The sequence below is a fragment of the Gopherus evgoodei genome, chromosome 12, assembly GCF_007399415.2.
Source record: "Gopherus evgoodei ecotype Sinaloan lineage chromosome 12, rGopEvg1_v1.p, whole genome shotgun sequence".
Taxonomy (NCBI): Eukaryota; Metazoa; Chordata; order Testudines; family Testudinidae; genus Gopherus; species Gopherus evgoodei.
This window is the reverse complement of record NC_044333.1, coordinates 12,149,296-12,172,476: the sequence shown is the minus strand read 5'-3', so window position 1 is coordinate 12,172,476 and position 23,181 is coordinate 12,149,296. Positions and strand designations below refer to the sequence as shown.

Here is a 23,181-nt window from a genome sequence, read left to right as displayed (position 1 = left end):
GATCTAACTCTTGTTGAGCTCCAGTTTTTACAGAAAAAGAGCAGAAGAATGGATAGTTATATAATGATGTTCCAACAAATTTAACTTTTTATTTTATCATTATTGACAAATATGAACTCTTCGTACAAATATTTAAAAAAAAGATCTTTGCAAGATTCATTTGTGTTTGGTCAGCCTCTTATCTGTGTATCCGCCCTTTTCCAACAACAAGATATAGAATACCAGTCCTCAAAATTCTACAATTTTGCTGCAACAATATCTTTTCAACAGATTTGCATTAGTATAGACTGAATTTAAGTTGTAATATAGTACTAGGTACCTAGGTATTTAGGGCATAGAGTTTCAAAAGTTTGTGTACAGTCCATGAGGCCTAAATACTGGAGCTCAACCCTAATTTTATGAAGAATGGTGTATTTAGGCTATTTGTCCCTTTAGTTTTGGATTTCATATTAAAGCAGCTACAACAGATCTGACCAAACCAATATGTAGCAGCCGTGGAACAAATATACAAATAATCGGCTGTGTAGTGTTTTTGTTGGGTAAATTTAAAAAAAAAAAAAACCAAAACCTGAGCTGTTTCTAAAGCTATGGAGACCTCTAGTGGCTGATTACTTAATTGCTTGACTGATATTTTTTTCCCCCTTATGATGCAAAACCCTATCAGTAGTAGTTTAATGGCTGGGCAGATTTACTGAATAAATTATATTTTTCAGTTTCTACCTGTCCATGTTCCTACAGAGGAAGAGAAAAAGGATCCTACTCTTTTTGCCAACAGAGTCCGTAGTACCATGGCAATGTATGTATCCAGATAAAAAAAATTCTCAAGCACTTACCAAGAACTGTTCTTATATATCCTGGGCACTGGTTCAAATATATTTTGAACTGCTTCAGGGATCTGAAATATTTCAGGGAGTGATTGACAAAGCCATGATTCACCTAAGTCCTAGGATTCATATTTGAATCTCTAAATTAATTGTATAAAGTGTAAAAGCTTCTGTAACTAGACAGTTTCTAATTGGCTAACTATTACTGACTTGTAATAAGTTAATTGTTCTGCGCTCCACTATAATGCATTTAATTGGTGTAAAGCTGGAGTAATCATTTGCATGACAAGACATAAGTGCACAGATTGTTTTCTCTGCTGTGGTTAATGGGCCTAATTCTGCTCTGTTCCAACAGTGTAAATCTCAAACAATTGGCTTGACTCCAGTGTAATGACTATGGATTTGTACTGGCATAACTATGAATAGAACTATGAACAGCAGCTATACTAACCACTTAAGTGGTGCAAGGATAAATTCTCATCTAGGCTGTTTACATATCACCTTTGAGACCAGCACCGAGGAAGGTTGAGGGGAGTGGGGGGAGGAGAAGGGGGAAAATAAGATTCAAAAATCTTTGTTAAGATGTTTGTCTTTCTACTACATTTCAGGGCTTTGAATGTGCCAGTTACAGACCATACTTTTGAAGACTGCAGACTTATGATTTCAGCAGGACAGCTGACCTTGCCCATGGAAGCAGGACTGGTGGAGTTTACCAAAATCAGCAAGAAACTGAAGTGAGAGGTTTTGCTATTCCAAGTTTTTTAATGACTTTAGAGCTGCACAAGACATTGTCGTGTTCTCCAGAAACAGTAACATTAGTCTGAAGTAAATAGGATGGAATTCAATAGGAACAAATGCAAAGTACTCCACTCAGGAAGGAACAATCAGTTGCACACATACAAATTGAGAAATGACTGCCTAGGAAGGAATACTGCGGAAAGGGATCTGGGGGTCATAGTGGACCACAAGCTAAATAAGCTAATATAAGCTAAAATGTAACACTGTTGCCAAAAAAGCAAACATCATTCTGGGATGTATAAGCAGGAGTGTTGTAAGCAAGACACAAGAAGCAATTCTTCTGCTCTACTCCGCTCTGATCCAGCCTCAGCTGGAGTATTGTGTCCAGTTCTGGGCACCACGTTTCAGGAAGGATGTGGACAAATTGGAGAAAGTCCAGAGAACTGCAACAAAAATGATTAAAGGTCTAGAAAACATGACCTATGAGGGAAGATTGAAAAAATTGGGGTTGTTTCGTTTGGAGAAGAGAAGACTGAGAAGGGGACATGATAACAGTTTTCAAGTACATAAAAGGTTGTTACAAGGAGGAAGGAGAAAAATTGTTCTTAACCTCTGAGGATAGAACAAGAAACAATGGACTTAAATTGCAGCATAGGAAGTTAAATTTGGATATTAGGAAAAGCTTCCTAACTGTCAGGGTGGTTAAGCACTGGAATAAATTGCTCAGGGAGGTTGTGGAATCTCCATCATTGGAAAGTTTTAAGAGCAGGTTAGACAAACACATGTCAGGAATGGTCTAGATAATAGTCCTGCCATGAGTGCAGAGGACTGGACTAGATGACCTCTCGAGGTCCCTTCCGTCCTATGATTCTATGAACAAGGACAAATTGCCTGGTTGATTATTTGATCTTGCGTAATGTATTTTAGGATTTGAAAAGTAATATAGTCTCTCTAGAAATTAGAGATGGAAAAGGCCCACAGGGATTAAATTATGGCTTGGACTATGCGCCTGTGTGAGGAAGTAAGAATCTGCCTATTGTAGTTCTATAGCCCTCGGCTACAGTAGTATCTGAGCACCTCACAATCTTTAATGTATTTATCGTCACAGCAGCCCTGTGAGATAGGGAAGTACTATTATCCCCATTTCACAGGTGGAATGCTGAGGCACAGAGAGCCCAAGTGACTGCCCCAGAATCACACAGGAAATTTGTTCCAGCGCAGGAAATTGAACCTGCATCTCCTAAGTGCTGCCTTCAACCCAAATCACAGGACCACACTTCCTCTGTGTTGGGGATAGGGCGCTGTCACTTCTGACAATGAGATGCATTCTGGGGTACATCAGTATCATTACTCAGCCAGCGGCTTAGTTGCAGAGGTAAAAGGTGCCCTCTCCCATGTGGGAGTTAATGCTGAGACATGAAACAGTGACGGCTGGGTGGATTCACATTTAAGGCAGTGCAATGTTGTCTTTAGTTCTGTTGCCGGATGTTGCCTATGCTTCTGAAAACTCTCATCTTCTGTGCAGTGAGTGTTGAGATACCTAAGCACCGAATTAGCTTTAGTAAAAATAATAATAATAATAATAATAATAATAATTAATAGTAATTTCCAGGGGGTTTTAAATGCTGATTCAGTATGAAATATCGCACATTGAAAGGACAACTTTTTCAGTGCACTACATACTCCACACTATCTAGTTTTCTGTTCTGGAAACTGCAATCACTCTTGCTATTAAAACTCCATCTCTCTTGAGCCCTGCTGCACAGAAGTTAATTACGTCTTCCTCTGATTTTTATAGTCTAAAATGGGATTCTATCCGAGATCAACTGGATACATTTGCTGCTATTGCAAATACCTCCAAAGGGGGAAGAATTGGAATGGAGGAGTTTGCCGAGTACTTGAAGCTGCCTGTCTCAGATGTTCTCAAAGAGCTGTTCCTACTCTTCGATAGGGTAAGGATTTATGGCACTGACTGAAATAAGGTCTCTTATTAACATTCTCTTAGGAATCATTTTCCCTAAAGATATTTGCAAGCATAAGTCCAGCTCATAAAAGGAGTAAATTGCCAACCAAAATCCTATTGACAGGATTGTAAGGCTGCGGGTAACTGAGGGAGCCCAGTACGTGTGCACATTCATGCTTGTGAAAACATGCTGTACTTTGAAAGGTTGCCGTTTATGCACTGTGTGCTATGTACAGTCAGCATGGTATGCTGCAAGCAGGACTGGCTTTCAGCCGATTCATCCAATTCCCATGAATCGGGCCCTGCACCTAAGAGGGCCCCACAGCATCCGAAAGACGGGCCTCGCAAGGTAAGGCCCTGGAAGACAACTGCTGCCGAGGAAGGACTCTCTGCCAAGGTGCCGCCAGAAACAGAGGCAACCGATTGAGCTACCGCCGAATTGCTGCCGCTGTCTTTGGCGGCAACTCAGTCGCTGCTGCTGTCTTCAACAGCATTTCAGCGGTGGATCTTTTGAATCGGGCCCCGCACGTCCTAAAGCTGGCCCTGGCTGCAAGCACTCAAGGATCTTTTGTTCACGTTTTATTTTCGGAGTTTCACAAACTCTGCATGTTTTTCCTGGTCCTGCTTTTAGTAAGCTTCCCTATAAAGGAATTGTGCCATATAGCACTGACAAAACTTGTAATGAGATTCTCCAGGTCTGAACGAATTCATCAGGATAAAATGAAGGGTCCAATTTCTTCTTCTTTTTAAAACGCTGACTGTATTGAAAGTGCCTGAACTACAGGCATATGTGAACATTTCATCACCACAGACCATATTTAATCCCAGCTGTTCAGTATGACAATAGTGTGTGTCTCTCTCTCTCTAGGAAACTATTGGCTAAGGCCCTACTTTTCCCCAAGCTGGGACCTTCTCGTATGCTGAGTAAACTGTAGTCATTTGAGGATCACTCTCCATGCTTACAGTGTGGTGCCGATTACCAGATTACAGTATGACTCCATGTAACAGGGTCCTATAGAGTAGTTGAGATTTTTATTTTCACTGAAAATTCTATCCACTTGTCCCAAACGAAATCAGCGACGCTTAAAATCCCAGCTCTTTGTCTCAGGATAGCAAGCTTACTGCCGATGGTTATGTAAGTCTGGCTCGAGCGACTCATCAACACCTTGTTCTTCCTGCCTGCTTTTTTTTTTTTTTAATTTAATTTCAAAATACTCAACTTGCATGCAAGAACACAGCTCTTTGGGGAAGGAATGCAAATGAGTTATGGGAACTCTCAGCTCCAGGTCACTGACTTGAGCCTCACCCAAATTTGTAGCCACCAAAAGGCCATCAAAATCTCAGATAGTAAAATGAATGGACAGGGGTCTGTGATATAGAAACCCCCATCAGACCTGATTCTTGTTCAGTCTTAGCAGACAGGCCACAGACAACAAGTGAAACTAAACTATCCTGACCATTAGGCTGGGGCCATCACAGTAAGTGGGAGGTTGAGACCCATTGGCATGGCTAGTTAGGCAATCTTGTATTGCTGCTAGCCACGCTGCACCTATTTGGACAAACAAGTTACTTTAATTTCTGAACTCCAACAAAAGTAAAGACATTGGAGACGAGAATGCAGGGACAGATACACCCATGGTAAACTGAGCAGATCTCCTTGGGAAGTTAAGTTAGAACTTGTCTAACCTTGGCTGTGGTCCTTTCTAACGTTACATTGCTCAAAGGATCACCAAGGACATTTTGAAAATTTTGCTGTATGGTTTTCAACCCCTCAGTTTTACCTTACAAGAGTTTCACATCAGATAATACAAATCTGATCTGTAAAATAAAAAGCAAGTGTTCGGAGAGAGAAATACTTGTCAAAAGCAGAGGGTGGCTGCAGGGAGCTAATGGAATTCAGGCAACGAAAGGCTGCATCAGACATGCCTGGGCATGGGAATACTAATACTTCAGACAGATAATCTGTATTTTGCTCACACCCAGCTCAGGCTCCATTACTGCTCTCAGAGGCTGCAGGATTTTCAGCTCTCATCTGGTTAATTCTCTGTAAAACATTCACCATGTTCCTTGCTCAAGCCTTGCTTGGTGGAGGGAGCAGCAGCGGAGGGGGCCTTGCAAGAGGTCTGGGAGGTCTTTTAGCAGGAGGTGGACAAGGAGGAGGGAATCTTGGAGGACTTGTTGGAGGACTCGTCAACATTATCAGTGAGGTAGCAGCTCAGTACACCCCAGAGCCACCCCCAACTCCTCGCAGCCACTTCATGAACGTGGAAGCAGGCGAGAGTGAGGAGATCAGTCAGTTCCGCCGACTGTTTGTCCAGCTGGCCGGAGATGACCTGGAAGTATGTGCCACCGAGTTGATGGACATTCTAAACAAGGTGATGGCCAGACATAAAAACCTGAAGACAGAGGGCTTCAGCCTAGACACATGCCGGAGCATGGTGTCAGTCATGGACAGTGACACAACCGGCAAGCTGGGCTTTGAGGAGTTTAAGTACCTGTGGAACAACATCAAGAAGTGGCAGTGCGTGTACAAAGAACACTACTCCGACCAGTCAGGAACTCTTGGGAGTGCTCAGCTGCCAGACGCATTTAAGGCTGCAGGGTTCCAGCTGAACGAACAGCTCTACCAGATGATCATTCGCAGATACTCCGATGAAAATGGGAGCATGGATTTCAATAACTTCATCAGCTGTTTGGTGCGACTGGATGGTATGTTCCGTGCCTTCAAATCCCTGGACCAAGATGGAGACGGCCTGGTGAACATGAACATTCAAGAGTGGCTGCAGCTGACCATGTACTCCTGAGGGAACACACTAGAATGGAATACACTCCAACTGTGTGCTCTTGTTTATGCTGGTGTTAACTAACTGGAGCCTTTCTCCTTCTTCAAGAGCAACAGTTTTCAAGTCAAGCAAGCTTTGTTGCTATGAAAGAGCACACAAAATGCTTTAAAAACCCTTAGTTTATTGTGAAATGTTTGTTTTTTTTCTACTTTGTACATTTTACAGTTGTTTGGATTGCTGAGGGGCTACCAAATGGAGCATTTCTTGAGCTGTGCAAGACTCTGGGTCTGCGCACACATGCATATGAGTACCTATAATAGAAAACTAGATTTGGGTTCAAAAAGGAGAGAATGGTGATGGGAAGAGTAGTTGTTAAGGCTTTCGTCTCATATAGTGTGTTGGCGGCTAGTGGACGTATGCCTATAATACAGAATACATTTCTGATTTTTTCTTAAGACTGGGGTTGTTTTTGATGACTTTTGATTTTTATGTGTTTATCTATCAGTGCTTATTTTGCTGGAGGCAGATGCTGTGCTTGCCTGTAGGGAAATTGCTAGTAAATAGAGGTGTATTGATTTCTAATTTGTAAGGAATTATTTGTAATGGGGAAAATAAATTGGAGTATTAATTATTATAATAATCAGTGGATTTTGAGAGACAAACTACATCTCTCCTCTTTCCTACTTCTGCTGTCTCATTGTTTTCAGCTGAAATATTTCCTGGGGACCTGGTGCTTGGTATATACTCTCTTTATTCCTGCAGCCTTCTAACAAATATTTTTACTGTAAAGTACAATAGTATGAGTAGTGCTAAAATACAGAATTGCCTATCAAGAGGGCCGTTGAACTGCTGTGGTCACCTATTAGACAGACAGATGGACAAATTTAGCCTCGGCTTATCTCCATTGAAGTGGAGTTTCCTCAGGGGTGAATTTGACCCACAATCTCTAACTACAATAGTTCCATTCATGTCAGGGCAGAGATGCTTGCAGTGGCATTAAAAGGCAAGAAGCAGCAGGAACTGGAGAAGGTGTGTGCCTGCAGTTCAGAATGTCCTTGGCTGCTTTAAAGCAAAATTATTTTACATGGGCCTAGTTGATATTAACACGTGTGGTTGAGAGAGAGAGTGTGAGCGTGCTGAATGGAATGTGAAAAGATGAGTCAAGCAGTCATCTCTAGTTACAAATATCCAGCCGCCTATGCCCTTCCTACACCACCTTGATAAGAAAGTGTCATCAGCAGCTAACTAACTAAGCAGTAGGGGGATAGCATTTGATTATTAACAGGATGATGTATTTTGAAATCATTATGGCTTCCATTTCTACTTTCACCGAATCTGTGTGCACATTGTCATTGAAATCTGATCAGCTTTCCACAATGGACGAACTGTCGTTTAAATCACTTATGATGCACGATACCAGACTGAATGACAGAAACTTAGTAAAAATAAAATAGTAAAATTGTGACAAAATAGGCTAACTTCTGAACCACATCCACATCGTCCACAAATTATTAAATCACAGAAGCATTTTGGCTAGGTGGGTAATAATCCCAGCAGAAGATTTAGTGAAGGAGAGAGAATGACACCTTTGTGATTGTTTCTATATTAATGTTTGCTTTAGAATCTCTGTCTTTCATGCTAGTGAGATCTCACCTGTGGGTACAGGTAATTGTTTGGCAGGGAAGGATTAAAATAACCTCCTGCATGATGTTCCCTATTACGAAAATGAGACATGTAAAAGCACATCCCTACTGCTGTGTCCAATAGGAATTCCTCTCTCTGTTGCAGACCTAGAAGCGATTGTGATGATGATTTTCTTTGACATACAGGAACAGTTCTGCTAGGAAATATGGTTTCTAAATCAAACTAGAAACTATAGTAAAAGTCGATGTGAAAACTATCCCTGTTATGACACCTTTTATAGGCACAGTGTAGGTTGGGCCCCTTGGGCAATAACACCTCAGGCTTTTTCCACATCACTCCTGTGCATCCATTTGGCCTTGGAAGGGGTTTTGCTAGTTGGAAAAAAGATAATTCAGTGTCCATGCCCGATCTTTCTCCTTATGGAGCTCTGAAGAGACTTTTTATTGTGGGGGGGAGGGGTGTTTTTCTTACAATATGCAAGCTTTACTGTTACTGAGACTACCATAAATGTACTTCACTGAGCACATGCCTCTAACTCATAAACAGAAAATACGTCTTAAATATCTAGTACCCATACTGAAAACGGCAGTGCAATGCTGAAGTCTGGTTTAAAATCAGAATACACAGTAAAATTGTTATGTTTAACTTTTACTTTTCCTTAGCAACATACAAATATTTAAATGAGCTACATGTATTTGCTATGCCAAATACCCAATTAATAGTAAGTATAGCCGAGGAGCAGCATTCAGGCATTCAGCACACTGCAAGATCCCAAAGTCACACTAGCTAGCCACTGCTTCATTCGTGCTTTCCAGGCCCGTATACCCCATGCTCTGTCATAGCCACCCTGAACTCTGCTGGGCATACAGCAGGTAGATAGCCCATGGAAGCCTGGTAAGTGCCATTATTATCCTAGTGTATGACTTGGGCTATATAATAACCAGAGGCAGTGGTTTCTGCATCACCACATGGTGTATGTCGGTGGTGAGAGAATCGAGAGGGGACATTTCACCAGACAGTTGCAATGAGTTAATGTGACAGAAAGACGTGAAATTTAAACCAAAATTTTAAATTCAAAAAGTAGCTGTGCATGGAATGTTCCACCCCTTATCTTTGCTATTTGGGGAACAGGGCCGGCTTTAGACTCTTAGACTCATAGACTCTAGGACTGGAAGGGACCTCGAGAGGTCATCGAGTCCAGTCCCCTGCCCTCATGGCAGGACCAAATACTGTCTAGACCATCCTTAATAGATATTTATCTAACCTACTCTTAAATATCTCCAGAAATGGAGATTCCACAACTTCCCTAGGCAATCTATTCCAGTGTTTAACTACCCTGACAGTTAGGAACTTTTTCCTAATGTCCAACCTGAATCTCCCTTGCTGCAGTTTAAGTCCATTGCTTCTTGTTCTATCATTGGAGGCTAAGGTGAACAAGTTTTCTCCCTCCTCCTGATGACACCCTTTTAGATACCTGAAAACTGCTATCATGTCCCCTCTCAGTCTTCTCTTTTCCAAATTAAACAAACCCAATTTTTGCACATCTTTCTTGAAATGCGGTGCCCAGAATTGGACACAATACTCCAGTTGAGGCCTAACCAGCACAGAGTAAAGCGGAAAAATGACTTCTTGTGTCTTGTTTACAACACACCTGTTAATGCATCCCAGAATCACGTTTGCTTTTTTTGCAATAGTATCACACTGTTGACTCATATTAAGCTTATGGTCCACTATGACCCCTAGATCTCTTTCTGCCTTACTCCTTCCTAGACAGTCTCTTCCCATTCTGTATGTGTGAAACTGATTGTTCCTTCCTAAGTGGAGCACTTTGCATTTATCTTTATTGAACTTCATCCTGTTTATCTCAGACCATTTCTCCAATTTGTCCAGATCATTTTGAATTTTGACCCTGTCCTCCAAAGCAGTTGCAATCCCTCCCCGTTTGGTATCGTCCGCAAACTTAATAAGCGTACTTTCTATGCCAACATCTAAATCATTGATAAAGATATTGAACAGAGCCGGTCCCAAAACAGACCCCTGTGGAACCCAACTTGTTATACCTTTCCAGCAGGATTGGGAGCCATTAATAACTACTCTCTGAGTACGGTTATCGAGCCAGTTATGCACCCACCTTATAGTAGCCCCATCTAAATTGTACTTTCCTAGTTTATCTATAAGAATATCATGCGAGACCATATCAAGTGCCTTACTAAAGTCTAGGTATATCACATCCACCGCTTCTCCCTTATCCACAAGGCTCGTTATCCTATCAAAGAAAGCTATCAGATCGGTTTGACATGATTTGTTCATTACAAATCCACACTGGCTATTCCCTATCACCTTACCACCTTCCAAGTGTTTGCAGATGATTTCTTTAATTCCCTGGCACAGAAGTTAAACTAACTGGTCTGTAGTTTCCTGGGTTGTTTTTATTTCCCTTTTTATAGATGGGCACTATATTTGCCCCCTTCCAGTCTTCTGGAATCTCCCCCGTCTCCCATGATTTCCCAAAGATAATAGCTAGAGGCTCAGATACCTCCTCTATTAACTCCTTGAGTATTCTAGGATGCATTTCATCAGGCCCTGGTGACTTGCAGGCATCTAACTTCTCTAAGTGATTTTTTACTTGCTCTTTTTTTATTTTATCTTCTAATCCTACCCTCTTCCCGTAAGCATTCACTATACTAGACATTCCTTCAGACTTCTCAGTGAAGACCGAAACGAGGAAGTCATTAAGCATCTCTGCCATTTCCAAGTCTCCCGTTACTGTTTCCCCTTCCTCACTGAGCAGTGGGCCTACCCTGTCCTTGGTCTTCCTCTTGCTTCTAATGTATTGATAAAAAGTCTTCTTGTTTCCCTTTATTCCCATAGCTAGTTTGAGCTCATTTTGTGCCTTTGCCTTTCTAATCTTGCCTCTGCATTCCTGTGTTATTTGCCTATATTCGTCCTTTGTGATCTGACCTAGTTTCCATTTTTTATATGATGCCTTTTTATTTTGTAGGTCATGCAAGATCTCGTGGTTAAGCCAAGGTGGTCTTTTGCCACATTTTCTATCTTTCCTAACCATCGGAATAGCTTGCTTTTTGGCCCTTAATAGCGTCCCTTTGAAAAACTGCCAACTCTCCTCAGCTGTTTTTCCCCTCAGTCTTGATTCCCATGGGACCTTACCTATCAGCTCTCTTAGGAAGTGCGGGGCCCAATTCGAACATTTTCGGCGGGGCCCTGGCAGGGATGACTTTAAAAAAAAGCCTTTCATTTCTTTCATGTATTATTTCCTTTCCATAACTATATAAATAAATAATAAAATTATAAATTATGTACATTGCATCGTATATGCTGTTGATTGGTTATTAATGACTGCTGTTGCACATGTGTGGGTCCCAGCCGCTCCCTGCCCACCTCATTGAAGCAAGTGTGCAGGGTTACTGTCCTGGAACTGCAGGGCAGCAGTGGACATGGGGCTGGCTGGAGGCAGGGCAAGGGGTGCAGGGCTGGTTGGAGATAGGGGGTGTGTGGGGTGGGCTGGATTCAGGCAGGGCCGTGGGGGGATGCAGCAGGGGTTGGCAGGGCTGGAGACAGAGGCAGAGACTGGCTGGCTTCAGGCAGAGGGGTGCAGCAGGGGTTGGCTGGAGACAGGGCAGGGTGTGCAGGGCTGGTGCGGGCAGCAGTGTGCGTGGGGCTGGCTGGCTTTGGGCAGGGCCACGGGTGTGTGGCAGGGGTTGACTGGAGACACGGCAGGGGGTTTGACAGGGACTAGCTGTGGGCATGGAGTGCAGAGCTGGCTGCAGGCAGAGGGAGCGGGGCTGGTGTGGACAAGGCAGAGGGTGCAGCAGAGGCAGCTGGAGCCCCAGCCCTTTAAATAGCCCGCAAGCTCCCTGCTATCCCAGGGCTTTGGGGGCTATTTAAAGGGCCCGGGGCTCCCCAGCTTCTACTCTGCCCTGGACCTTTTAAATAGCCACGGGAGCCCTGGGGAATGCATGGGTGTGGCGGGGCTCTGGCGGCTATTTAAAGGACCGGGATGGCAGAGGCAGGCAGCTGGAGCCCTGACCCTTTAAATAGCCCCCGGAGCCCCTCACTACCCCAGGGCTCTGGAGGCTATTTAAAGGCCCGGAGCTCCAGCCGGGAGAGCGGTGCCTCTGGGCTTGCCGCGCTCCGGCCAGAGCTCCACCCTGGAGAGCGGGGCTTGCCGCGCTCCTGCCTGCGCTTCGCTCAAGGGAGTGGGACCACGGAAGACCGCTGAGCAGATCGCAGCCATGGACCCGGGTTAAGTTTAAAAAAAAAAAAGGTCTAAGGCGCGGGGCCCGATTCCTGGGAATCGGGCGAATCGACCTAAAGCCAGCCCTGTTGGGGAATTGGGCTTTTGGTTCACAAGTCACCTCTCTGAATAGCTTTGGTTACAGAGTTTAAATCTTGCATATCGTGCTGCAAAGCACAATCTCCTGTGAAAACAGAGAGGCTGTTAGGCCAAACTTACCTGCAGTGACATTGCTTCTTACTGTCAATATTTCTCTAGATGCATTTTTAATTCAGTGCCCATCCTTTCCCTCCTATCCTTTCTCATGTCAGGAGCCATGCAAACATCTCTGTTTCTGCACCTTCCCCTCCCACCTCTCCTTTCATCGAGTGTCAAACCATCTGGCAAGTAGCCAGCATCCTAGGCGTTAGTATGATGAAGTCACAGTATGAACCTGAAATGCAGTTATCGCATCCAGATATCCAAAATGCTGGAATGAAAGTACTTCTGATTGCACTGTATTTAATTCTTGGTTTTGACATCTGGATGGAAATAATTTGACCATACTAACTTTGTCATGCTCCGTTTATTAATAACGAAAGCATTAGTCCCCATTATGAACCAACTGATTTCCAAATTCTGTGTGTGTTTGTTTTAAACCAAGGCCATATTCACTTAACATAGCTTACTTTCCCCCCTCAACTCTTGCAGTCATATTTTTATGCACCACTGGGACAATCTTAAACCATTTAAAAATCATATTAAGTCATACCCAAGCTAAAACCTGTACGTCATGCCACACCACATGTACGATGGAATTGTAAATTCCTGAAAACAGTTCTAGTGGAATCAGCAAAAAACCTTCAACTAATTATATACAATACAAGCATTTGCTGGACTCTGATGATAAATTAACAATCCGGGCATTCAGATTGTAAAACTACACAATAAAAAGTCAATGATACATTGTATATCTAACATTTGGATGTCACAAGGTCCATAGTGTTAAAATGTCTGGCATCAGAAACCATTAGACAAAAAAAAAATTGTACCGAGGTACCAGCTAACTGTTAATCACAGAGGTTAAAGTGCAGAGATTGACTAGAAAATTGCCAACAAGCATCAAATTATACCATGCTACTTGTCTAACAGGATGCTGGTAATTTTATTAGCAGTGAAGAATTTTATAAGGAAACTTGTTGGCAAACCCCCAAGTCTCTAAACAGTAGGTGATATTCAACATTCTAAATGCTTCCAAAAAGATTCTTTACCCTATCAATAGAAAACAAAACATAGGTGTCTGTAAACTGGCAGTGTATTGGCTTTAGAGGGTGAGTAAACTTGGATCTAGGTAGCAATTGCTTGAAAACTTGCCAAGTATATTGGTCATTTGTTTGTTTGTTTAAGAGTAAAAATACTTTCTCACCCACCTATCTGAATCCAGGACTATCCAAAGTACAGAAGCACTCATTCAGTAATGGAAATCCACAGTATGCAGATCCCAAGGATCTCAAGGCACTCTACAATTTAGTCTTGGCACTGTTCCATTATACAGCTGGGGGAACTGAGGAACAGAGATGCTAAGTGTGTTGTGTTCAAGAGGACAGCACAAGCTCGTAGCAGAGCCAGAAAGCTGTGCAGATCTCCCGTCTGCTCTGTGTGTTTACCCACAAGACTATTGTTCCTTCATTTGTCTGTAAAATGTTTCATATTGATCAACTTGGGAGGATTTTGAAACTACTATTTTGCCTCCTGGAACAATACTTTAATTCAGAAATATAGCCCTCCTTTCCCCACCCCCCCATGAATTCTACACCATCAGCATTCAGTTTTTACAAATTTATTTGCTGTTCAGAATTTTTTGACAAATGTCTCATGGGAATATTTCAGCCCAGGGATCACCAGCCACCTTAACCTCAAGGTAGATGCTCTGTGTCTGGTCACCTAATTTTGAAACGTGACTTTTTTTTACCCATGACAGAATATCTCCCATGTCCACAAAGAAGTTTTACGATCATCACATAAATACAATCAACTCAAATACCTGCTGAAATACATGTGCATATTTGCCACTTCCCCTCACTGCAAATGGACTTGCCAATAATTTCACCTCAACCTGATAGCCAGTTGCATCAAAGGAACTGCAGTTTAGGTCTGAATGAATTTATTGTAGTATTTTTCTACTTAATACAATCTAGTTTTCCTACTTCCAATACAGGCCATTATGATTAAAGTGCAGTATCTTGTAGTTTGACTCATGAAGTGTCTCAGGTATTTTTACAGCATTCTGAACATAGTACTTGCTCCACAGAAAGCCCATGGTAACTTCTTGACTGCATATGCTGTATCATATCTCTGTGTTCTATACCTTATAGCCAAAAGTACTTTTGGGGGTGATCAAAAGCTAATAACCAAAACTCCCTTCTTACGCAGGTAAAGATTTTAATCCTTTTGTGAAATGGTGCTTACAAAACTGCAACTAGACGTCAATTGTTCATTTGTAGAAATGCTTTCTCTGGTCATTTTTAAATAGTACAAACGTACTGATTTTTTTTTCTCCAGAATTTTTTTTAAAAATAGTAAATTAAGCATTAGTACAGATTGCATAGCTTGATTATATTTCTCATATGATGAGCCTTTCAAGTGATCCAAGCTATTAACTCTAACTTTTGCCATCTATCTTTGTGGTTACAGAATGGAGATGGCACCATAGACTTCCGAGAATACGTGATTGGTTTGTCTGTTCTTTGTAACCCTGCCAACACAGAAGAGACTATTCAGATGGCATTTAAGGTACGTTCAGTTTAGTACAGCACTGTAAACCTGACAAACCTGGGCTGACTGTAATTCTGTTCTCTTTCAAATCATCATATAAATTTATAGATTCAATCTGTCATGTGAATGTGAGTAATACTCTTAAACCAATTGACATTTGTAATGAAGAAAATGCAGATGTCAGCTTCATAGATAAGTTCTTCAAAAGCCATGTGAAGGCACTAAGGAATATGTACTTTGCAAGATAACTCCAAAAATGATTCAGCAATAATTACACACTTCTGTGGGGGTGTTTTGTGAGTGATACGTAGATCAGAATAGTCTGGTGGGGCTGAAGTGTTTAGTCTAGCTCAGGGGTAGGCAACCTATGACACACGTGCCGAACGTGACACACAAGCTGATTTTCAGTGGCACTCACACTGCCCGGGTCCTGGCCACCAGTCCGGGGGGCTCTGCATTTTAATTTAATTTTAAATGAAGCTTCTTAAACATTTTAAAAACCTTATTTATTTTACATACAACAATAGTTTAGTTATATATTATAGACTTATAGAAAGAGACCTTCTAAAAACGTTAAAATGTATTACCGGCACATGAAACCTTAAATTAGCGTGAATAAATGAAGACTCGGCACATCACTTCTGAAAGGCTGCTGGCCTCTGGTCTAGTTGTTCTTTTTAAAAAAATCATCAGTGGACATGTCAAGGCTAGTAAAATAAAAAATTACTTACCAGCTTGTTTTGAATCATGGACACTTAGGCTCTGAGATCCCTCCACTGCTCTGCTTTTGTGTATTCCTTGTGCAGTGTCTTGAGATGTGAGGGAAAGTTACTCTGAATAGGACTCTCATAAGAGAGACCAGTGCTTACTCAAGAAGTCGCCTATACTTTTATGTGAAATTATTGTGTCCTATTGCAGCTCTATATAGCAATAGTTCCGGCAATCCAGACTGTTCAACCACTGCTCAAAAGGTAGCTCTGCTTTCTCAGAGATGTTTTGTGTCTGAAGATCCTCAGAAAGACTGGCCTCCAAACCATAGCAACCGCCAATGGTATATTAACTGTTGCATTTACACCTCTACCCCAATATAACGCTGTCCTCGGGAGCCAAAAAATCTTACTGCGTTATATGTGAAACCGCATTGTATGGAACTTGCTTTGATCTGCCGGAGTAGCCCCGCCCCCCGGAGCACTGCTTTACCGCTTTCTATCCAAATTAATGTTATTTCGGGTCGCATTATATCGGGGTAGAGGTGTACTTTGAAGCCGATAATTTGGACATCATTACTCTCCTCAATGGGAAGCGTTCTACTCTGAAATGGAGCTATGACTTTTCTTTCATTATCTGCTATCAAACATGGTTTCACTTGCAGTGGGTTCTGCTCGATTGCAGGGATTCACCCCGGGGAGCTCTTTACAGGACGGGAGCTATCGTTCCCTTTATTTCTGATACTAGTGAGTGGTTAGTGCAGCTGCTCACTGCCACTGCCATGCTAGAAAGGATGGCATGAAATATGTAGTGGGCGACAAATCATGCATGTTATTACAATATGGATTTTCATCCTAGCCAAAATAAGAGCAAGTTCAGTCATGTCATAAAAGGTTAACTTGCAGGAAAAAAAAGACACAAGCCTGGTGGTATTCTTTTTAGTACTTATACATGGGACACTTTTTTTAAAAATAAATATAACGGTTTATAACAAACTATGGGCCGTGTTTTTGAAAAAGCTAATTTAGTGATATTTTTCCATGACTAGTTTCTGAGCATATTCTCCAGTACAGCATATTTACATCCAATTATTGCATTTGTCCATCATGCATCCTTTGATCTCAGTGTTTTCTTTCTTTTGAAAAGTTCCTTGAAAAATGTCCCATCTCATTCTCTGGAAAAACATTTTTTTTTTAAATTTGTAATAAAAATTAGCTGTTGGGACTCGAGTCTTCAAATCACAGTGACAACTGCTGAGACATCTTGAATGGCAGAGACCATTATTGGGTGCTTTCAAAGGTTAATTTGAATTGAAATTGCTGTGCTACCACATAGGCAAACTAATACCAGGGGTGTTCACATTACAGTTTTGTAATCTTTCTACTTCAGCTCTTTGATGTTGATGATGACGGCAGCATAACAGAAGAAGAGTTTGCTTGTATTCTCCGGTCATCTCTTGGCATACCTGACCTTGATGTTTCTCAACTCTTTAAGGAAATAGACACAGATAATTCTGGGAAGATCGCCTATAGTAAGTATATTTCATAGAACTAATACACTTATACTAAGAAAGCGCTTTCATATTACTACTCTAAGATCTCAGTCTCCGATTATTACAGATTCAGAACTCTTTTTCCCCACAAAAAAAGTCTAACAGGTGCCTAGACCACTCATATGTTGTTAATGTTGAGAAAAATATGTGGTTGGGAAACATGGACCAAGATGATGTATTAATTTCTCCTTAATTGTATGTCTACACTTGGAGCTGGGGATGTTATTTAGTTGGGGATTGGTCCTGCTTTGAGCAGGGGGTTGGACTAGATGACCTCCTGAGCTCCCCTCCAACCCTGATATTCTATGATTCCCATTCGAAGAGACATACTTGCACTACCGTGCCAGAGACCCTAGGCACATTTTCAGGGCTGCTAGCCAGTCCCACCACTCTCGCTGCCATGGCTACATTCTATTTTTAGCGCATGAGCTCAATGGGAGCAAGTGCAAGTATTTCTCCTCATGCTGAGAATCACTCCCCCCAGCTCTAAGTGTAGGTGTAACGTAAGAGATCTTATAACATCATTTCAGTTGGTTTTTATATGCCATCTCCATCACCATGTATGCCTTACAAGAGATCCCCACAAGCAGCCAATGGATTAACTTTTTCCATACTGCCCCTGACACAATCGCCACAATTGGTAGATTTTCTGTCTTCCCAACTGCCCCACCCCCTTTCTTCTTCCTTCATTGCCGGTAGTATTATGACAGAGAGTGTAAGCTGTGCTGAAGCCGTGAGCTTTGCACATGCCATTTAAGGCAGTGAGACTTGTGGTCATTCTAAGATCCTGTATTAGGCAATTCCAAAGTCTGGGATTTATATGTGAAATCTGTGTCTCCCACACTAGTGAATTCCACCACTGAGACCGACAGTCACCTCTTAAGCTTCTTAGCAGCTATGAACCATTATTTGTAATGAAATAATCCACAATAGCCTCACTTTTTGCAAGAGTTTTGACAAGTGTAAAATTTTAACTTTTCAGGTCACCATTCAATTGGCATTTCAGTTTCTGGAAGTTTTAATAGGACTAAATATAGAACAGCTACAATAGAAATAGTAATTCCCAAACTGCCCACGCTGGAGTCTGTTGCCCCTTCCTCTGAAGCTTCTTGTCCTGGTCACTGTCAATGAAGAGATACTGGTCTCAGTGTGGCAGTCACTATAATTTTCTTTGCTGTAATACTATTATTGTGCAGTAGAGTATTTTGCATCATTGCTGCTCAACACACTGTCTTTCCTGTCTTTAATTCCAGATGAGTTTAAGGACTTTGCATTCAAGCATCCAGAATATGCCAAGTTATTTACTACGTACCTAGAGCTACAGAGGTGCCAGCTACAGACATTAGATGAAGAAGATTATCAGACACCAGAAGACACATACTCACAGAGTAAGACATCAGTTTCAGAAAAGACTCCAATCGCAAGAAATAAAGTCGGTCCTGAAAGCAATGAAGAAGACATCTCAAGTACTTCAGACAAAAAGGATGACTAAGTATAAACAGCCTGATAATTCTGCATTTACACTGTGTACATTTCACTGAGGTTATTTTATATCAAAATGTGCTTGTTAATATTGATAACAGTTAAGATTTTAAGAATTTTTTTGACTTTTTTTGTATTTCTCTGTGTCTCAAAATTGTGGGGGAGGAGGGATAAATAATTTATTTCATTCTGCCACTCGGCGTTGTAAGTAAAAATGTCCCCTCTTAGGTAGATTGCACAATACACTCTGAATCTAAGTTAAATGAATACCATAGCCTCAAATTTTTTTTGGTGTCAGCCTCACAGGATTGTGAATATTGTTTATTCTCTTCCAAGCAAGGTGTTTACAAGGTAGCGGACATTGTTAAGGTAGCCAACCAAAGCAAAGTATGTTCCCAATAGGGACTGAGGAGAAGATTTGCTGCTTTCCCTCACTATAAGATATTTAAATGTAAGATTTTGTTTTCTTTAGTCTCCGGGCACCCTTCAACATTTCTGAAATTTCAAAAATATAGAAAATTTAGAATTCATAGGAGAACAAGTGTTAGGAAGTTGGTATTTTAGTTAGTGCGTGGCTGTCTTGAGGCCTTCCTTAATCTGTTGTCAACTACAGTCAAAATTTCTCAACAAAGCCATGTTGATTCACTGATAATAGCAACATCTTTTGGACAAAGGCCCACTAAAGATGGAATGGGTTGTATTTGTTAACAATAAACATGAATTGGAGTTCAAAGATAGCAGATTATTTGAATAGGAAAACTCAGAAAACAGGGCCTTAGTGGTTAGAACACTAAATGGAAAAAAAGGCATATAAACACACACAGTTTTTACTAATTTAATGCCATATGAAAATTTCGATCTAATAGTCATCAAGTGATCATGACCTTGTTCTGGATAATGTCAAGCCATAGTTCTAATAGAATCTACTGTAAAATAGGCTTTCAGAAACCATATCTGCACTTAATACACCCCGAGAGCGTGATCCAAAGGCCACTTGAGGTCAGTGGAAAGATTCCTGTTGACTGCAATAGTCTTTGCCTCAGTCCCCTACTGTGCAATTTCGGACCAGAGTTTTGAAATGTTGGTCCATCATCTTTTCACCCATTAACCTGTAAGGGATTTATATTCTTAGCTTTCAACATTCCTAGGAGTTACTCGCATAGATTACCCTATTCATCAAAGGGAGAAGTGGCAGGTTAGTTTCAATTAGTGAATACCTGCTGAAAGATGGGCAAGAGGCTCAGGAATATTACCTCAAAAGCCTGGAATGTATTGTGTAGCATCAGCAGGAGACCTAGTTCTGCTATTTGAGGTCCAGTTGCAATGGTGGCTTCTGACCTTTGATCAATTATTTTACTGTCTCAAGGTATATTTACATGTTCTAGCTTTCATGTGTGATCTTCTGTAATACTGTGGCTCTCTCAGTTCCAGATGCTTTAATAAATAATTTTTTTTTAAGAACGTGTGAGTATTGGAGGAAGGACATACTGGCTACATGGGCTGCTGGGGTTTTCCATGCAATGTCTTTGTATGGCATAAGGTACAATGTAAGCTGAAGTTGCCATTCTTAGCCCTGAGAACAATGGTGCTGCCATTTACTGCAAGGCTAGAGAAGTATCATATGGTTGCCGCTTTCCTGGAGATACAATGGCAGAGAACTCTCCCTGCTCACTCCCCTAGTAAAAGGGAACATTGGCACAAAGGAACCGCACACAAAGGAAAAAAGAATTTTGCAGTTATCACTTTTGTGGAGCCTCTGAGATGCTTGTCTGTCCACAGCCTGAAAATGAGGACACGTCATAGGCAAGTAAAAGGAATCAGTGATTCGAACCATAATTCATAAATAGAAATTATGTCTGAGTTTAAGTTGAACTCTAGGAATGTGCGCTCTGACCCCACAACAGCAAATACCAGAAGAAGGATCTAACCACCATGAGTTCTGAGACACCTTCGTACACGTAGTCAGTTGATCCCTCACTTTGAGAAGCTATGTATGAAGGTGTACAGACAGATCCCAGCCTGTGGTAGATTTTTGGCTTGCCTCTTCAGCCAATTTATGGGATTTTTTGTTTTTGTTTGTTTGTTTTTTTGCTGCCTCTTGCTAAGCAAACAGATTTCCCCACAAAGTTAGGAACTACAGTACCAGTATTCAAAAATTAGTTACTGATGTGTGTGTGATTATCAGCTGGGGCCACCCTTTGCCTCAGCCTGGCGTGGCTATACAGTGCCCCAGTCGCTGAGGGCTTGTCTAAATGGGCAATCACTGGGTGTGAACCTACCCTGTACTAGCATGCTGCACTCTAGGTATCCGTGTGGACCCTGCTGATTACTCTAAAAGTTCCCTAGTGCACTTTGAAGTATTGCTTTTTTAAACATCAGTGTGCTATAGGAAACTTTTAACATGCATCAGCAGGCCCCACATGTACGCTTACTGCTCAGGAGGCTAGTGGAGGGTAGCTTCACCCCCTCGCTTGCAATGCAGGAAGTGTTCATTTAAACAAGCCCTTAGAGGCAAAATGAATATGAATTTCTTAGCAAAGAGGATTTTGCCTTACACACACATCAAAGGGGACTGTAAGTGTAGTTCATGGTTTGTGTCAGGATAGGATGAGGATGCTTTTATTCCAGGTAACTAAGGTAAGAGAGGGGGCATTAGTGGATAGACAAAACAGTTTTTTCTCCAGAACCTTTATGTGGCAAGAGTTGTTTATGCACACTCCTTGAATTTAGGAACATAAGAACGGACGTACTGGGTCAGACCAAAGGTCCATCTAGCCCAGTATCCTGTCTACCGACAGTGGCCAATGCAAGTGCCCCAGAGGGAGTGAACCTAACAGGTAATGATCAAGTGATCTCTTTCCTGCCATCCATCTCCACCCTCTGACAAACAGGCTAGGGACACCATTCCTTACCTATCCTGGCTAATAGCCGTTAATGGTCTTAACCTCCATGAATTTATCCAGTTCTCTTGTAAACGCTGTTATAGTCCTAGCCTTCACAACCTCCTCAAGCAAGGAGTTCCACAAGTTGACTGTGTGCTTTGTGAAGAAGAACTTCCTTTTATTTGGTGGCCCCTAGTTCTTGTATTATGGGAATAAGTAAATAACTTTTCCTTATCTACTCTCTCCACATCACTCATGATTTTATATACCTCTATCATATCCCCCCTTAGCCTCCTCTTTAATCTCTCCTCATATGGGACCCTCTCCAAACCCCTAATCATTTTGTTTGCCTTTCTCGGAACCTTTTCTAGTGCCAGTATATCTTTTTTGAGATGAGACCATATCTGTATGCAGTATTCAAGATGTGGGCATACTATCGATTTACATAAGGGCAATAATATATTATATGTCTTATTCTCTATCCCCTTTTTAATGATTCCTAACATACTGTTTGCTTTTTTGATCCCCTCTACACACTGCGTGAGTATCTTCAAAGAACTATCCAGGATGACTCCAAGATCTTTTTCTTGATTCTTTGTAGCTAAATTAGCCCCCATCATATTGTATGTATAGTTGGGGTTATTTTTTCAATGTGAATTACTTTATATTTATCCACATTAAATTTCATTTGCCATTTTGTTGCCCAGTCACTTAGTTTTGTGAGCTCTTTTTGAAGTTCTTCACAGTCTGCTTTGGTCTTAACTATCTTGAGCAGTTTAGTATCATCTGCAAACTTTTCCACCTCACTTTTTACCCCTTTCTCCAGATCATTTATGAATAAGTTGAATAGGATTGGTCCTAGGACTGACCCATGGGGAACACCACTAGTTACCCCTCTCCATTCTGAGAATTTATCATTTATTCCCACGCTTTGTTCCCTGTCTTTTAACCAGTTCTCAATCCATGAAAGGACCTTCCCTTTTATCCCATGACAACTTAATTTACGTAAGAGCCTTCGGTGAGGGACCTTGTCAAAGGCTTTCTGGAAATCTAAGTACACTATGTCCACTGGATCCCCGTTGTCCACATGTTTGTTGACCCCTTCAAAGAACTCTAACAGATTAGTAAAACACGATTTCCCTTAACAGAAATCATGTTGACTTTTGCCCAACAATTTATGTTCTTCTATGTGTCTGACAATTTTATTCTTTACTATGGTTTCAACTAATTTGCCTGGTACTGACATTAGACTTACTGGTCTGTAATTACCAGGATCACCTCTAGACCCCTTTTTAAACATGGGCGTTACATAGCTATCTTCCAGTCATTGGATACAGAAGCTGATTTAAAGGGCAGGTTACAAACCATATTTAATAGTTCTGCAACTTCACATTTAAGTTCTTTCAGAATTCTTGAGTGAATGCCATCTGGTCCCGGTGACTTGTTAATGTTGAGTTTATCAATTAATTCCAAAACCTCCTCTAGGGACACTTCAATCTATGACAGTTCCTCAGATTTGTCACCTACAAAAGCCTGCTCAGGTTTGGGAATCTCCCTAACATCCTCAGCCGTGAAGACTGAAGCAAAGAATCCATT

The 23,181-nt window shown here is 41.4% G+C and overlaps 2 protein-coding genes across 5 annotated transcripts in view; both read left to right on the top strand.

The window, feature by feature from the left end:
* LPCAT2 (lysophosphatidylcholine acyltransferase 2) overlaps nt 1–23,181 on the top strand; it is a 72,764-nt gene that overhangs the window by 33,708 nt on the left and 15,875 nt on the right. For 2 of the 4 annotated variants that reach the window (XR_004002788.1, XR_004002787.1), the window contains exons 10-15: nt 714–796; nt 1,433–1,558; nt 3,361–3,514; nt 14,881–14,979; nt 17,059–17,200; nt 18,475–18,713. Coding sequence is in view for 2 of the 4 variants with exons in the window: in XM_030581398.1 (XP_030437258.1) it covers nt 714–796; nt 1,433–1,558; nt 3,361–3,514; nt 14,881–14,979; nt 17,059–17,200; nt 18,475–18,713 (843 nt within the window). In the remaining 2 variants the exon portion in view is untranslated. Of the gene's footprint in view, nt 1–713; nt 797–1,432; nt 1,559–3,360; nt 3,515–14,880; nt 14,980–17,058; nt 17,201–18,474; nt 20,148–23,181 lie in introns of those variants that run through there. The other 2 variants (XM_030581398.1, XM_030581397.1) reach the window with 1 other exon arrangement.
* Nucleotides 4,995–7,035, top strand: CAPNS2 (calpain small subunit 2). Its single transcript, XM_030581400.1, has one exon. It carries the CDS (start codon nt 5,586–5,588, stop codon nt 6,327–6,329), a length of 744 nt encoding a protein of 247 aa, XP_030437260.1. The 5' UTR covers nt 4,995–5,585; the 3' UTR covers nt 6,330–7,035.